The sequence below is a fragment of the Papaver somniferum genome, chromosome 11, assembly GCF_003573695.1.
Source record: "Papaver somniferum cultivar HN1 chromosome 11, ASM357369v1, whole genome shotgun sequence".
NCBI classification, from domain to species: Eukaryota; Viridiplantae; Streptophyta; class Magnoliopsida; order Ranunculales; family Papaveraceae; genus Papaver; species Papaver somniferum.
Genome location: NC_039368.1, coordinates 70,383,949 through 70,398,665, shown reverse-complemented (window position 1 = coordinate 70,398,665; position 14,717 = coordinate 70,383,949). Strand labels below are relative to the sequence as shown.

The window sequence follows — 14,717 nt, the reverse complement described above, 5'->3', positions numbered from 1 at the left end:
AGAATATAAGATGAACTTGGTTAAAGTGAAAGCTTAGCAACAAAAATTTCTAGAAATATGTAAGTGAGTTAACTCAGCTCGAAATATCAAATGTGCATTAATTGAAGTCTATATAGCTATACGACTATTGTCTCAAATAGGAGATAGAGTAGATATACTTTTGAGTGATAGATGGGTTCAACTCTCCACATACCTTTTTATGATGAAGTTCCACAATCTCTCCTTAGTAGTTCTTCGTCTTCAATCGATGAACGTCGTGAAGTCTAATGCTCAACTACACTTTCTATTCTAATCCGAGACTTAGCTATAAGTATACTAGAAATCAAGACTTATAGTTTTTCCAACTAAACTTGACAAACAAGATTGAGATAGCAACGCTTGCGAGTTCGACCGATCAGTGCTCTAACAATCTCCCCCTTTGTCAATTTTAATGGCAAAACTATCAATACATATAGATTACAAAATAAATAAACTTTGTAGCTCTCAGTCCAAATGTTTGATTTCCTTGGTTCTTCAACATTACTCGAAATCTTCGTCACTTCCAAGTACTCAAGTGATTCTGAACGTGTTCAACTCGGCATCATCGTTGTTGAAGATTGTTATACAGTGTCATGGTATTATTACACAACATCAAAGTACAATTTTTCTTACAACTTTGACAACAATACTATGGTGATATGTATCACTCCCCCTTAGTCAATACTTCATCTCACATGAAAACCACTCCCCCTTACATAATGATCCGTAAACCATATGTATTTGTAGTGTGAACTATACATTAATTCTCCCCCATTTTGTCAATATAAATTGGAAAAGGTACGAAAACTAGTGGGATCCTAATGAAATTTCCATAGAGATACTTCATGAACAAAAGAGAACATATCAACTTTGTTTCGATGATTTCACAGAGCCGAAACTAGTGTTTTCATCAAGGAGTTTATAAAGATAAAAGAAAACTCCTACAATATTCCACAGCCGCACTCCTCACAAAGATTTGGCAATTAAGAACAAGTTCAATTAAGAACTCTCCCCCATAAAATGTCATTCCCGAAAGAACAACAAGAGCGACCTTACTTTCACAAGAAAAAAAGGATTTAACAGAAAACTTTGATACCTAACAGAACTATTATCTACGTAGAAACAAATGCGAAATTAAAACTACACTACACTGACGTTCTAAGCCTTGATTTCCCAAAATATATGAATAAGTCCAGGGGCAAAAGGCTAGAAAACTAATGAACCAAAACAACACCAATAGACTGTCGTAAGTGTTGAAACGTAGCAGTATCTAAAGGTTTGGTGAGAATATCAGCCAATTGTTGTTTGGAAGGCACAAATTCCATATTGATGATACCATTTTCATAGAGATCTCTAATAAAATTATACCTTATGTCAATATGCTTAGTTCTTGAGTGCTCAACAGGATTCTCAGTGATGTGAATCGCACTTGAGTTATCACAAAAGATCTTCATTACAACAGTGTTAATTCCATAATCAGCAAGAATTTGTTTCATCCATAGAAGTTGAGTACAACATGAACCTGCAGCAATGTACTCTGCTTCGCATGTAGACAGGGATTGTGAGTTTTGTTTCTTCCTATGCCATGCCACAAGATTCAACCCAACATAGTAAAATCCCTCGAAGTACTCTTTTTGTCTTCTACACATCCTGCCTAATCTGCATCTGAATAGGTAGTAAGATCAGTGTTAGTATCAAAAGTATATGATAGACCATGCCCGCTAGTATGTTGGATATATCACATAATCCTCTTTACAGCTGCAAGATGAGATTCCTTTGGATTAGTCTGAAATCTAACACAACAACCAACACTAAAAGAAATATTAGGTCTAGTAGCTGTAAGATATAAGAGGCTTCCAATGATAGATCGATAAAGCTTTTGATCCACATTTACTCATTTCTCATCTCGATGTAGTTTACTAATAGTGGGCATAGGTGTCAGTTTTGGAGTTGACTTATCAAGACCGAACCTTGTCACAAGATCCTTAGCATATTTTTCTTGAGATAAGTATATTACATCCTTATGTTGTTGAATCTGTAATCCTAAAAAGAATTTTAATTCACCAACATTGCTCATTTCAAACTCCTTTCCAAGAGAGACTTGAACATCTTTTGCAAGTTTCTCAGAAGTCGATCCATAGATGATATCATCTACATAAACTTGAGCAATGACAACATATTTCCCACTCCACATGGTAAACAAGGTTTTATCAGCACCACCTCTCGAAAAACCTTTCCTGAGAAGGGAAGTAGTTAGTTTTTCAAAGCAGGCACGAGGTGCTTGTTTCAACTCATATAATGCCTTTTTGAGTTTAAGGACATGATATGAGAAGTCATGATTTTCAAATCCCTTTGGTTGAGAAACATAGAACTCTTCCTTTAAATTTCCGTTTAGGAACGCGGATTTTATGTCCATTTGAAATAGCTTAACCTTAAGAAAGCAAGCATGAGCTAATAGTAACCGAATGGACTCAAGGCGTGCCACAGGAGTAAAAGTTTCGTCAAAGTCGATACCTTCAATCTGTGAATATCCTTGAGCAACAAGTCTAGCTTTGTTTCTGACAATGGTGCCAAATTCATCAGACATGTTCTTCAATATCCAATTGGTACCAACAATATTGATATTGGAGGGACAAGTTACGAGCTCCCATACATCTTGCCTTTGAAATTGATTTAACTTTTCATGCATTGCATTCACCCAAAAGGGATCGCTAAGAGGTTCATCAATATTTCTAGGTTCCATCCGTGAAAGATAACAACCAAAATTACAAATATTTTGAAGTTGCCCTCTTGTCTTAGCCCTAAAATCTTTTCCTCCAATAATACTGTTAGTATCATGATTCCTTTGAACCCAGAGGTGTCTTGGAGGAAACGTTCCTGTTCAACAGGAATAGCCTCATTAGTGCTTTTCTCCTCGTCACGGGAAATTTCAGGATCAACGACTATTTGAAAAACTTCAACTGATTCTGGGATTTCCTTGACATTTTCAATTGTCTCGGTTGGAGACAATTCAGCAGGAGGACTATCATGACGAAAACTGCACAGATCATCATGATGACATTTGCAGATTCCATCATAACTTGGGTTCTGAGATTAAATACTCGAAAACCACGACTATCAGAAGCATAGCCAAGAAAGATGCCTTTATCGCTTTTAGAATCAAATTTCCCTTTCTGTTCTCGATCTTTCAGAACATAGCACTTACTTCGAAACACTCTGGGATAATGTAAGTTGGGCTTCCTACCGTACCACAACTCACAAGGAGTGTTTAGGGTTTCAGACCGTAGGTAAACACGGTTGATCAAATAACATGCTGTGAACACAGCTTCTCCCCAAAACCTTAATGGTAGGTTTTTGTTGCGGAGCATTACCCTGGCCATTTCCTGGATGTTCTTATTCTTCCTTTCTGCAACTCCATTAGCTTGAGGAGTAATGGGTGGTGAGTATTATTGAATAATCCCCAGTCTGTCACAAAATTCAAACACCTTAGTGTTCTTGAATTTAGTTCCACGGTCGCTTATAATTCTCTTTAGATTGCGACCTTGTTCATTTTGGATTCTATTAACAATAATCTTGAATTCACCAAGGGTTTCATTCTTATGAGCTAGATATGCCACCCAAATGAATCTGGTGTAATCATCTACCATAATTAAAGCATACTTCTTCCCAGCAACCGTAGGTTGTTGAATAGGACCGAAGAGATCCATATGAATTAAATCAAGTGGAGCTTTAGTGAGAATGTCTCGAGATGATTTATGTGGAACTTTCGTTTGTTTACCCTTTTGAGAGGCACCACCGACACCATCAATCTTTGCATTGATTTTTGGAACGCCTCTAACAAGCTCTTTGTTAATGATCTTTGTTAAAAGGCGATAATTGATATGACCAAAACGCTCATGCCAAAGATGTGTAGATTCCATCTTAGTAAAATTGCAACAATTACTAGACTAAGTATCAAGAAGATAACAATTATTTATACCGCGAGTTCCCTGAAAAATTATTTTTCCAGATTTGTCTACAATGTCACATCCAGTCGCATTGAAGACAACTTTATGGCCTTTGTCACAAATTTGACTAACGGAAAGAAGATTTGCAGTCATACCTTTAACGCTGGGAAGTTTGATCATCCCCTTCTTGCTTATGTAGCAACAACTCCCATCTCCGAATGTTGCCGGACCTCCTTCAAATTCGCTTGAATTCACAAACCAAGAAAGATCTCCAGTCATATGTCGGATACATCTACTGTCAAGAAACCACTGAAAGGGTGATATTGATTTTAGAGCAAAAGCTCTCATGCTAACACTACTATCCCGTTTGGGATTTCTTGTTAGATTTGTACATCTTCTTAGAGAAGTAAACAGTTGTTTAACTTTCTTATGAAGATTACTAGCAACCTTAAACTTTTCTTGAAGGATGTACATGTATGTTGAAAATGATTGTGAGAATCACATAACATACATGGACTAACATTTTTAATCTCATCAGAGTGATTCTGAGTCCTATCAGGTTTTACAAATCTTAAACCCCACTTACCCGTTGACTTGTGACAATCCTTCAAAGAAGAATTAGAGGAGTTATTCAAATCCATTGAAGGTACTTTGACATACTTCAAATCCTTATACTTTGCAGTTTCAGCATTAAGATCAAATATTGATCCGGATTTGTTCATTCAACTTCTTCTGGAGAATAACCAACTCTTCAGAACTTTCTCTAAGATTAGAGTTAAATCCTGGTGAAGCGTTTATTGAGACTTTACTATCCATAGAGTCATATTGATACAAACATAGACTTATAAGGTCTTAAACGTGTTTTTCTGCTCTAATACCAATTGAAAAAGCAGGGGTCTAACAACCACACCCAATATTTCGCTTAGCAATCTATACGGACTAACTCCAATATACTTTCAAGAGAATCAACTAGACAGTCAGACTCAATCTTAAGAAAAGTACATCAAAGAGTTATATATCTATTTCTCAATTCAATCCGCAATCGAACAAATAAGAGTTTGCGAGCCTGATTGAATATAAGAAATAACTTGGACGGTATCAAAAACCAATATCCAAGTGTCAATCAATTTAATCAACAACCAAAGGTTGGATTCACAATTGATTGAACTTACACACAAACTATGATATTTCAATTATATGAACAAATATAATGCGGAAAAGAAATGACACTGACACCAGAAGTTTTGTTAACGAGGAAACCGCAAATGCATAAAAACCCCATGACCTAGTCCAGATTTGAACATCACATTGTATTAAGTCACTACAGACACTAGCCTACTCCAAGTTAACTTTGTACTGGAATATAGTTGAGCCCTAACCAATCTCACACTGATCAAGGTATAGTCGCGTTCCTTACGCCTCTAGAACCACGCCGGATTCTGCTCACTTGATTCCCTTAGATGATCTCACCCACAACTAAGAGTTTCTACGACCCAAAGTCGAAGACTTGACAAACCAATCTGTCTCACACAGAAAAGTCTATTGAATAGATAAATCTGTCTCCCACAGATAAATCTATGAGTTTTGTTCCGTCTTTTGACAAATCAAGGTGAACATGAACCAATTGATATACCGAACTTATACTCCCGAAGAACAGCCTAGAAATATGAATCACCTCACAATAATCTTAATCGTATGGTAGCGACACAAGATATTTTGGAATCACAAACGATGAGACGAAGATGTTTGTGACTACTTTTTATCTTGCCTATCGGAGATTAAATCTCAAGCAAATCTTAGAGAAGATAGTACTCAATCACGATAGAAAACAACAAGATCAGAACATGCAACTATAGAGAAAATAGTTGGGTATGGCTTCACAATCCCAATGAAGTCTTCAAGTCGTTAGCATATAAGGTTTCGTGAAAAACCTAAGGTTAAAGGAGAATCGACTCTAGTCGCAATTAACATCAACATGAGGTGTTGAGATTAGGTTTCCCAGTTGTTAGAGTTCTCTTTTGTACAGTCTTCAAATCAGGGTTTGCAATTAATGATACCTTGGTAACAAAGCATTCAATATTCATCATTAGATGAAAACCTGATTAGACTCAAGCTAATATCTTTCAACCGTTACATCGAACTTCGCTTGTTATACACAAATGAAAAGTGACTTCATTTAGATATGAGTAACCGTACCTAAACGTGTACACCTTGTTGGCTCAACAATAGTTAACCGAAGTTAGCCATATGAACACTTTCATATCAACCTCATTCATCTTTACCATAACTAGTTCAAATGACTCAAATGAAACTAGTTCAAGAGTTTTTCAATTGTTTATATTCTCATAGAAGTATACAAGACACAATTGAAGCAAAATCGATTTTGATTCACTCGAATCAAGTCATGAACATTATATCTACGGTTTGCAAAAGATTGATTCATTATTATATAAATGAATTAGTTCATGAACAAATTAATTTTAGAACTTAACTTACTCAGGTATGCATACGGGTACGCATACCTAAGTACTCGGACTAAGTTTGGGTTCGCCAGTATGCGAACGTGTACGCATACCTTCCAAACATTTCCTGGACCTGAACCTCACGCCAGTACGCGTACCGGTATGCGTACAAGGTTCTCGGACTTTCAGTAAACTAACCAGTCGCATACGAGTATGCATACTATGGTTCCTGGACTTTGATTACATATATGCAAGTACGCATACTATGCATATATCCAATTGTTCTAAAATCCATTTCAATCATTGAAACATTCTCGGAAGACGACAATATCTGTCTCACACAAACTATTAGCTTCAAAGCAATTTTCAAGTGATCGAATGATCAACACGAAACATTCTGAGTCTACATCAAATGACTGTCTCACACATCATGTAAGATGTTACAAGGATATTTTCACATGATCATCTTTTGACTTTCGTCAATAATATAAGATGAAATTAGTTAAAGCGAAAGCTTACCAACACATATTTCGAGAAATATGTAAGCGAGTTAAACTCAGCTCGAAACATCAAATGTGCATAATTGAAGTCTATATAGCTATACGACTTTTTTCTCAAATAGGAGATAGAGTATATAGACTTTTGAGTGATAGATGAGTTCAATTTTCCACATATCTTTTGTTGATGAAGTTCCACAAGCTCCCCTTAGTAGTTCTTCGTCTTCAATCGATGAACGCCGTGAAGTCTAATGCTCAACTACACTTTCTATCCTAATCCGAGACTTTGCTATAAGTAGACTAGAAATCAAAATTTATAGTTTTGGCAACTAAACTTGACAAACAAGCTTGAGATAGCAACGCTTGCGAGTTCGATCGAGCTGTGCTCTAACAAGATCAATAACTAATTGGTGCGCGCGCCTAACCCAAGTAATATCTCTTTGACACAAATTGTTTAATGTCTATAGTTTTCATGTGGAAAAATTATCGATTTTGAAAACTGAAATTCACAATTATATGTTCAAAAAAAAAATGGAACGTTTTACGTGGAAGTAACTTCGTTACTCTGGCTATCAGTTTTTACATTGCAATAAAATCTTTGTGATGCTGCCAATGAATATAAAAATAGTGGAGAACATAGCCTCCCCATCCTGATACTTCGCAAAGTACAAAATTGAGAAGAAAAATCAAAATATTTTACAACGGTTTTACGCTAAATAAAAATATCAGTACCTGCATATATTCCCCCCTTTAGTTACGTTGTTACTAAATTACCCAATCAACGTGGTGCTCCTAGTTTTTCTCTCTCATAAACTTTTTTCCTATATTCTTAAAAGTCAATTCCTAAACTGACCAATCCCTTTCGCATTTTAGATATTGCTTTTCTCATCCAGCATAAAATATATAACATTACTGATTATGAAGTCATTCTACAACATAAAATCTTATTTAGAGGAGAGAAGTTCCTCTTGTTATCTTTGCTTCCTCATGGTTCCTGAATTAGAGTTATGCCCCTTTTTAACTCATATCTCCAATGGATAATATGATCATAACAATATAATAAGATTGTAAAATTATTAGGATTATCTACTTTGATTTATATAGAAGAAATATGTGTAACAGATGTTGTGTTTCTTAATAATCTTACAGAAACCTCGAGTGACTGAAATATATATCTGCAAGGACTGTGTTGGATGCGTGCTAAAGATCAAGAAAGCGTTTAATGGCATTGATGGTAATTACTAATTAGTTGTGTCATACACCATTTTTTGCTTTACTTTACTTTACTTTACTTTACTTTACTTTTCATTTTTTTTTTTTTTTTTGTTTTCCTATGTGGACATAATTGAAAAGTCATTTCAAAATTGTGGAAAGGCCTATATGACACATATTGATTTCCTAAACAAAAGGTAGCAATAATTGGATGGGTTTATCTTGAAAAAATTGTTAAGTTACTAAGAAGACCAAGAAAATGGTTACCATCTAGAGATACACTAAATCCATCCGAGTGTTTCCAATCCCCTGTAGAACCAATAAAATTGCCACAATTGGAAGAGTCAATTTAACTGTCATTTTTGGAAAACAATGCTGGAGCAGTGTTTAATAAAATATAACACATAAATATGGAAAAAGAGAATTCAATATCAAAAACAAAAAATTGCAGTGCTTAAAACACTCGAGCAAGCAAATTGAAAATTAAGTAAAAGAAAAAAACGCAGTGAAGTTTACCTACAATTATATTTTCTTCTCGACTAAGCAATAAGAGTAACTACGAAAAGGATATATGCAACACCGACCTATTTTAGATTGAACAAACTCAAGTTGCCAATTAATATATATCATTATATTGTTTTTCTTGTTATATTCTCTTTTATATTGTAATCAATTTTATTTTAATCGTAAAGACCAAGATTTATACGATCGGGTACTAAAGATAGCCAAGGTCGCTGATCCAACGGTCATGATTATTTTTTCTTGTATAATTTTTTATTATGCTTGAAATATTTAATATTTTCCATTGTCAATCGTGCTAAAAGCAAACGATTACATCTTTCACAATACAATGTCATCCATGTTGTAAAAACACATAACAAATATCGTCTACTACTACTCACCGATATCCACCACCATAAAAACCACCAACCTCCAATATTTCTTCCACCAACACTAATGTTACCACCTACACCACTCAACCGCATCCACCACTCACTAACACCCGCCACCGCTTATACCACACCTACTTATTCCACTATGACAATAATGTTTATTGATATAATTTTTATTATTAAAATACAATAATATTAGAGTCTTGTCTTGTTTTTGTTAATTTTTTTTTATATATATTATTATTTATTAATGGAATATGTATTTAGTAGATTAATTGAGAGAAATAAAAAATTAATAAACCATTCATTACGAGCAATTAACGAGACAACACCAATTAATAAAATATTTATATTAATATTAAATCTGAACAAACCACGACCGTAGATTTATCTTTTTCTTAAACAAATCTTGACCACTCTTTATCTAAGCTAAGTTAACCAAACTGTGCTTTGTATTCTAGATTAACTTGGAAAAAAGAGTCATAATATGGTAGGTACTCGACTTCTAAATTGAAATTCCAAACACCGAAAGTTAAATTTTCCTTTTGAGTTTGTAAATTTTATTTAAACCAAACATACGTTGTCAAGTGTCCTTTTCAAAATTCTCGTTTCACAAAAACCGCAAAAGACTTATTTCGGCCAATAAGAAACGAGGGTTTCCTCACCGTTCAGTGTGGGAGCTTTATTTATCAAGGCCTTTGAGTCTCTAGATATTCAAGCATACAAGACCAATGGCTGCCAGTTATTAAGTCTTTAGATATTCAAGTATACAAGACCAATGGCTGCCAGTTATTAGTATGACATCTTCCTAGAGGAAGGTTTTACGATAAATCGTTTGAGCGGTATCTTTGAGATAAACCCGAAAAAATGGAAAAGCTTTCATTGGATTAAATTCCTTCCGGTTTCCCACCGTATCAAGGACAATCATACGGATAAATTTTGGATTTCCCCGTCAAACAATAAAAGTTGTCAGCTGTAGACACTTGAAAAGCTATGGTTTTACGCAATCACACCATATCTTAAGTAATTCCATGAAACTGAAACATGAAGATCACACTTCTAAGATTCTGTTTCATGGACCTAAAATTTGAGAATTTGTTTAGGATGGCTTCCTAATTTTCCCAGTGCTTTATCCAATGCCACAACGAACTTGTCGAAAGGAACTAGCTCCATTCTGCATTAAAAACAAAGACGAATATGCAATTAACAAAATGACATAGGAAAGAATCCATGAGAATGCCACGATTGTGGCTGTTGGATTTGTACAAGAAAACAAGTAAAGATCTTTTTTGCTTCTTAAGAAAACGTACTCATATTTTAACTTCCCGTCACGCATTAGACTCAAAAGGTAATCTATCATAACTCTGCAGTCTACGGCTCTATCCGTGTTCATCAATTTTTGCAACCAGAAACCCCGTAAAGTAAGATCCTGCAGACAGTGTACAATAAAAAACATTGAGTTAAGAACTAGCTAAAGAGCAACGGTGTTGTTCATAGCACATATGGACACAGTTGGAGCATTTTCAGAGAAATGTATTTTGATGCATATAATTTGTCATAGAATTTTAGTTGGCATCAAGCTTCTAGAACAAGAAACGGGATAGAACTATACAACAAAACGGAAATTAGAGATAAATAAACACTGTGGGCCTTATTGATTCACAATAGAAAACATTGAGCATGCAAACACGCGCAAGTGTAACATATACATCGATGATATTCAGGTCAACAGGGTGCTACCTTAAATATGAAAGCTGAAGTAGATACTGTAACAGGCTTTTTAGACATACCACCATAAGTTACCATAGTCCCACCCTGCCTGCAAAAATTAGGCTCTCCTCAGGTCAGTTTAGTTGGAATTGTTAATCATGCTGCTGATGCTGAAAGAAACTCAAGTTCGGGACAGCATCAATTACTCAAATAACTACTGTAACGTCATCAGCTACCTCATTTGAAAACAAACATTTTATTCTCTTAAATTAATGTAAGCATGATTCACCTCAAAAATTTGAGGACTGAAGAAGAGGAATTACCCCCGACGCAGTTAAATCCCAATGCAGGCTCCGGTAAGGCACCCTACACATAGCCCGGAGACTTAAGATTAGAAATAATCATCATGTACTACTTACTTATCAGAATCTATGCGTTCAATCAACTAAAAATAGAAGATGAAGTAAAACAATTTTTGAAAAACTGGGAGCAAAAGACCCTATAAATCCTTAAGAAACCAGAAAATGACAGTACCAGGAAACCCTTGACGTTTTTTACTTCCAACTGGCTCTCCGTGTACACTTCATCTGCGCCAAGTTTCTTAAGCCTTTCTTTCACATCCTCTGCCCCAGCTCTGCAAAAGCAAGGAGATGGTTATGGTAATTTCGGAAGTCTGATGACAATGTAAAGAAGACCTTCATTTTATCCATAAGAAAGGCACTCGAGTCAGAAAGTAATTATTCAGATCAAGTTATCCTAACAATACAACCACAGCATCCACTCCTGGTTATGGATATTGCAGTTTCTCATCTTTCTATTTCTATCAACAAATTAGGGTGTAGACATTTGTCAGGTTTCAACTTCACATCATGGATGAATACTATCCTACTAGAGAGGCATATATCTACAAATGGAGCCTCCTTGTAGTTCCAAAGAAGAAAAAGATGGAGCCTCCTATCCTTAAACTCAATACTTAATAACCATCTCAAAATAAAGATAGCACACTGGAGTTCGGACCTTCTGACACAAGTACACAACTAGTTTTATCTGTTTTAGGTAAAGATGCTCGCATGTCTATGATGCTAAACAAACAACAGAAAATAAAACCACTTTAACAATTTGCACCTGTCTCTAATAATATTAATGCTGTGAACACCTCGAAGTTTTGCAAGCTGGATAACACACTGGCCGACGATGCTTGTTGAGCCATTTTGCACAATAGCATCCCCTAATTATAAATGAAAGTCATCAGATGTAACAAGTAAATTTTAGTATGTGGAATTCAAGCTAAATTGGTAAAAGAAATATGATGTTTGGCAACTACCTGGATTAAGTGTAACAAAGTCATCCAACATAAGTAATGCCGTCAAAGGATTTACAGTGACGGTCGAAGCAAATTCTAACGGTACGTCTTTATCAATTTTGTGCCACAGGCTCTCCTCTTTCACAACATAAGTCTGCCAAGCTCCTAAATCGATGTAAGAAACGAATTAACAATAGGAAAGGGACGGCATCGCAAATTTAATTATAGTAAAAATCATACCAGATGAAGGAGGAGATGGTATGATCAAATCACCAAGAGACAACCCCTTTACAGCAGACCCAAAATCATGTACTTTCCCAACACCCTCATACCCTCCAACTGCAGGAAGTGGAGGTCTAACTGGGTATACACCTTGAATTCTGTTGATATCAGATGGATTAATTGGAGAAGCAAGCATTTTAACACATACATCATTTTCTTTAATTTCAACTGGAGGTAAATCAATCACTCTGCAAATAAACTTGACATATTATACTCAAACTCGAAGAATAAAGAAAAACCATATTTAAATTCACAACAAAAGTGAGAAATTTGAACATAATCGCAAAGAAGAAGAAGTTGAATAAAACCTGGTAACTTCATCAGGTGATCCATATTGTTCATACACAACACCTTTTGATGGCGGAGATAATTTTGAAGAGTAAGCTCTAATACTGACCATCCGATTACTCCGTACACTGTTGAAATAGCATGATGTTCTTCCATGGAGATGTTTTAACACCAGAATTCTAGCAGACGCCGCCATAGGAGCAACTCACAGACACGTACTTTTATTAAATTAATCAATCATTCGCGTATGATACCAGGTTTTATTTTAAGATTTTGAGAAAATGAATGATGATGTGTTTCTAATCCTATCGTATTAAATTACTATCAAATTATAAGCCGTCAGATGAAGATAAATCTGAAGACAAACTTAGGTAGATAAAGATAAGGTGGTATTTGTATCCTAACCATTCTTGTTCCCACACAACTCACTCACTCGCTCATATTTCTTTTTCTTCTGCTGAATCAAAATCATCACCATGGAGTCTTCACTCTGCACATTACAATCAAGTCTGTCATCAAGTTTCAAAAGCTCATTCGTAATACCCAAAACCCATTCCTCAATTCAACACAACAAACAAAGAAAGTCTATGTCTATTAATGCAGCAATAAGTAGAACAAAGAAAGAAGAAACGGTAGAAACAGTGAAACAACAACTGGAGAACTGCCACCTTCTCGCTGGTATCAAATACAAAGGATTAACAGTAAAACAATTTCAGGATTTAAGAAAATCATTACCAGATAATGTTAACCTAATTGTTGCTAAAAACACACTAGTTGGTAAAGCTATTGAAGGTACTCCATGGGAAGCATTGAAACCATGTATGAAAGGTATGAATGCTTGGATGTTTGTTCACACTGAAGAAATACCTGGTGCTATTAAACCTTACAGGAATTTCCAGAAAGAGAAGAAACTTGAAGATAATGATTTTACTGGTGCTGTTTTTGAGGGCAAATTTTATGGTCCTGATGAGTTTAAGTCGTTAGAGACAATGCCTACAAGAGCTGAGATCTATGCTAAGTTGTTGGGATCACTTCAGAGTCCTGCTTCAGCTTTGGTTGGTACACTTCAAGCTCCAGCTAGGGATTTGGTTATGGTTTTGAAAGCTTATGTCAAGAAATTGGAGGAGGAAAACGGTGGTGCCCAATAGTGGGGTTTTAGCTTATGGTGGTGCCATGTAAGTTTGTTTATTTTGTTTTCTTCATTTTCTGTTTTATTATCATGCTTATCTTTTGTTTGCGATATTGTCAAAGTAAATTATTTATCGCCTTGAACCGTTTTGTTGTAATTTGATTCGTAATATCGTTCACGGTATGATATTTTGAGCTTACAGAAATTTTTAGTGCATTGAGTTTATTTCTTCATAATGATAGCTGTAGTCCATATGTTCTTAATCTGAGAATGATAATGTATGTAAATTTCGGGGTTAAGTTTAACGAGTTCGGAGAATGAATGTGAATGAAACGTATACAAGGTAATTTGTGGGTAGGAAGGACACACCTGTTCAATTTTCAGTCTGATGATGTTCTTTGCAAGCTCTGTGATATATCGGGATGATTTGGGTCTTGTATCGTTAAACTAGTGATAATGAATTGCCTAGTGTTGCAAAGTCAGTGTTTTTTTTTTATCTTTTGGTATTTCCGGTAGCTAGATAAGAATGTAGTCGACTATGGGCGTTAGGTAAAAGTAGGTTTATTACAGGTCGAACTAACTTTAGTTCAAACTGAATATGTTATCTTCTATTGAATGTGTAATTTTGAAGTTAATTCTGAAGGGTGCAAAGAATGAATGTGTTCGAGTCTCAAGACGTATACAAGATCAATTGTGGGTTTGACTCATAATCATATTTTACATCTGATAGTGGTTTTTAACAGCTCTGAGACAGATTGGGAAGTTCTGAATCTTGAATCATTAAACTTGTCTAAGAATTGTTGCTAGTGTTGTCAAGTCGATGTCATTCTACATTTTTAGAACAATGATTTTAGTTCCAGTTAGCTAGATCATAATGTTGTTCGAAATGAGAACATTAGATAAAACTTAAGAGTAGCTGCACTAAAGTTCACGTTTTAGGACTTTGAAACTTTCCTGTCTGTGCTGCTGTCTTAGT

The 14,717-nt window shown here is 35.3% G+C and overlaps 2 protein-coding genes across 3 annotated transcripts; one reads left to right on the top strand and one right to left on the bottom strand.

Moving 5' to 3' along the window:
• Window positions 1–9,883: 9,883 nt before the first annotated feature.
• On the bottom strand, window positions 9,884–12,855 carry LOC113321973 (enoyl-[acyl-carrier-protein] reductase, mitochondrial-like). Of its 2 annotated transcripts, none has more exons than XM_026569964.1 (9): window positions 12,633–12,855; window positions 12,283–12,512; window positions 12,064–12,207; window positions 11,865–11,967; window positions 11,274–11,373; window positions 11,029–11,105; window positions 10,770–10,848; window positions 10,340–10,458; window positions 9,884–10,203 (listed from the first exon to the last, which is right to left on the bottom strand). In XM_026569964.1, the coding sequence occupies exons 1-9, from the start codon at window positions 12,806–12,808 to the stop codon at window positions 10,110–10,112; spliced, it is 1,122 nt and encodes a 373-aa protein (XP_026425749.1). In that variant the 5' UTR covers window positions 12,809–12,855; the 3' UTR covers window positions 9,884–10,109. The 2 variants fall into 2 exon arrangements, with proteins under 2 accessions (XP_026425749.1, XP_026425750.1); XM_026569965.1 differs by having other exon boundaries at window positions 12,283–12,422.
• A 158-nt stretch (window positions 12,856–13,013) lies between these two features.
• LOC113321974 (50S ribosomal protein L10, chloroplastic-like) lies at window positions 13,014–13,961 on the top strand. Its single transcript, XM_026569966.1, has one exon. It carries the CDS (start codon window positions 13,089–13,091, stop codon window positions 13,758–13,760), a length of 672 nt encoding a protein of 223 aa, XP_026425751.1. The 5' UTR covers window positions 13,014–13,088; the 3' UTR covers window positions 13,761–13,961.
• The last annotated feature ends 756 nt before the right edge of the window (window positions 13,962–14,717 follow it).

Excerpts from the sequence above, each read along its gene's own strand:
- LOC113321973 (XM_026569964.1), bottom strand. The coding sequence starts at position 12,808 with ATGGCGGCGTCTGCTAGAATTCTGGTGTTAAAACATCTCCATGGAAGA. Across the intron at positions 11,106-11,273 it reads AAAACGTCAAGGGTTTCCTG|GGTGCCTTACCGGAGCCTGC; the intron begins GTACTGTCATTT and ends GGCTATGTGTAG. Across the intron at positions 10,849-11,028 it reads TCAGTCCTCAAATTTTTGAG|GCAGGGTGGGACTATGGTAA; the intron begins GTGAATCATGCT and ends TAATTTTTGCAG.
- LOC113321974 (XM_026569966.1), top strand. The coding sequence starts at position 13,089 with ATGGAGTCTTCACTCTGCACATTACAATCAAGTCTGTCATCAAGTTTC.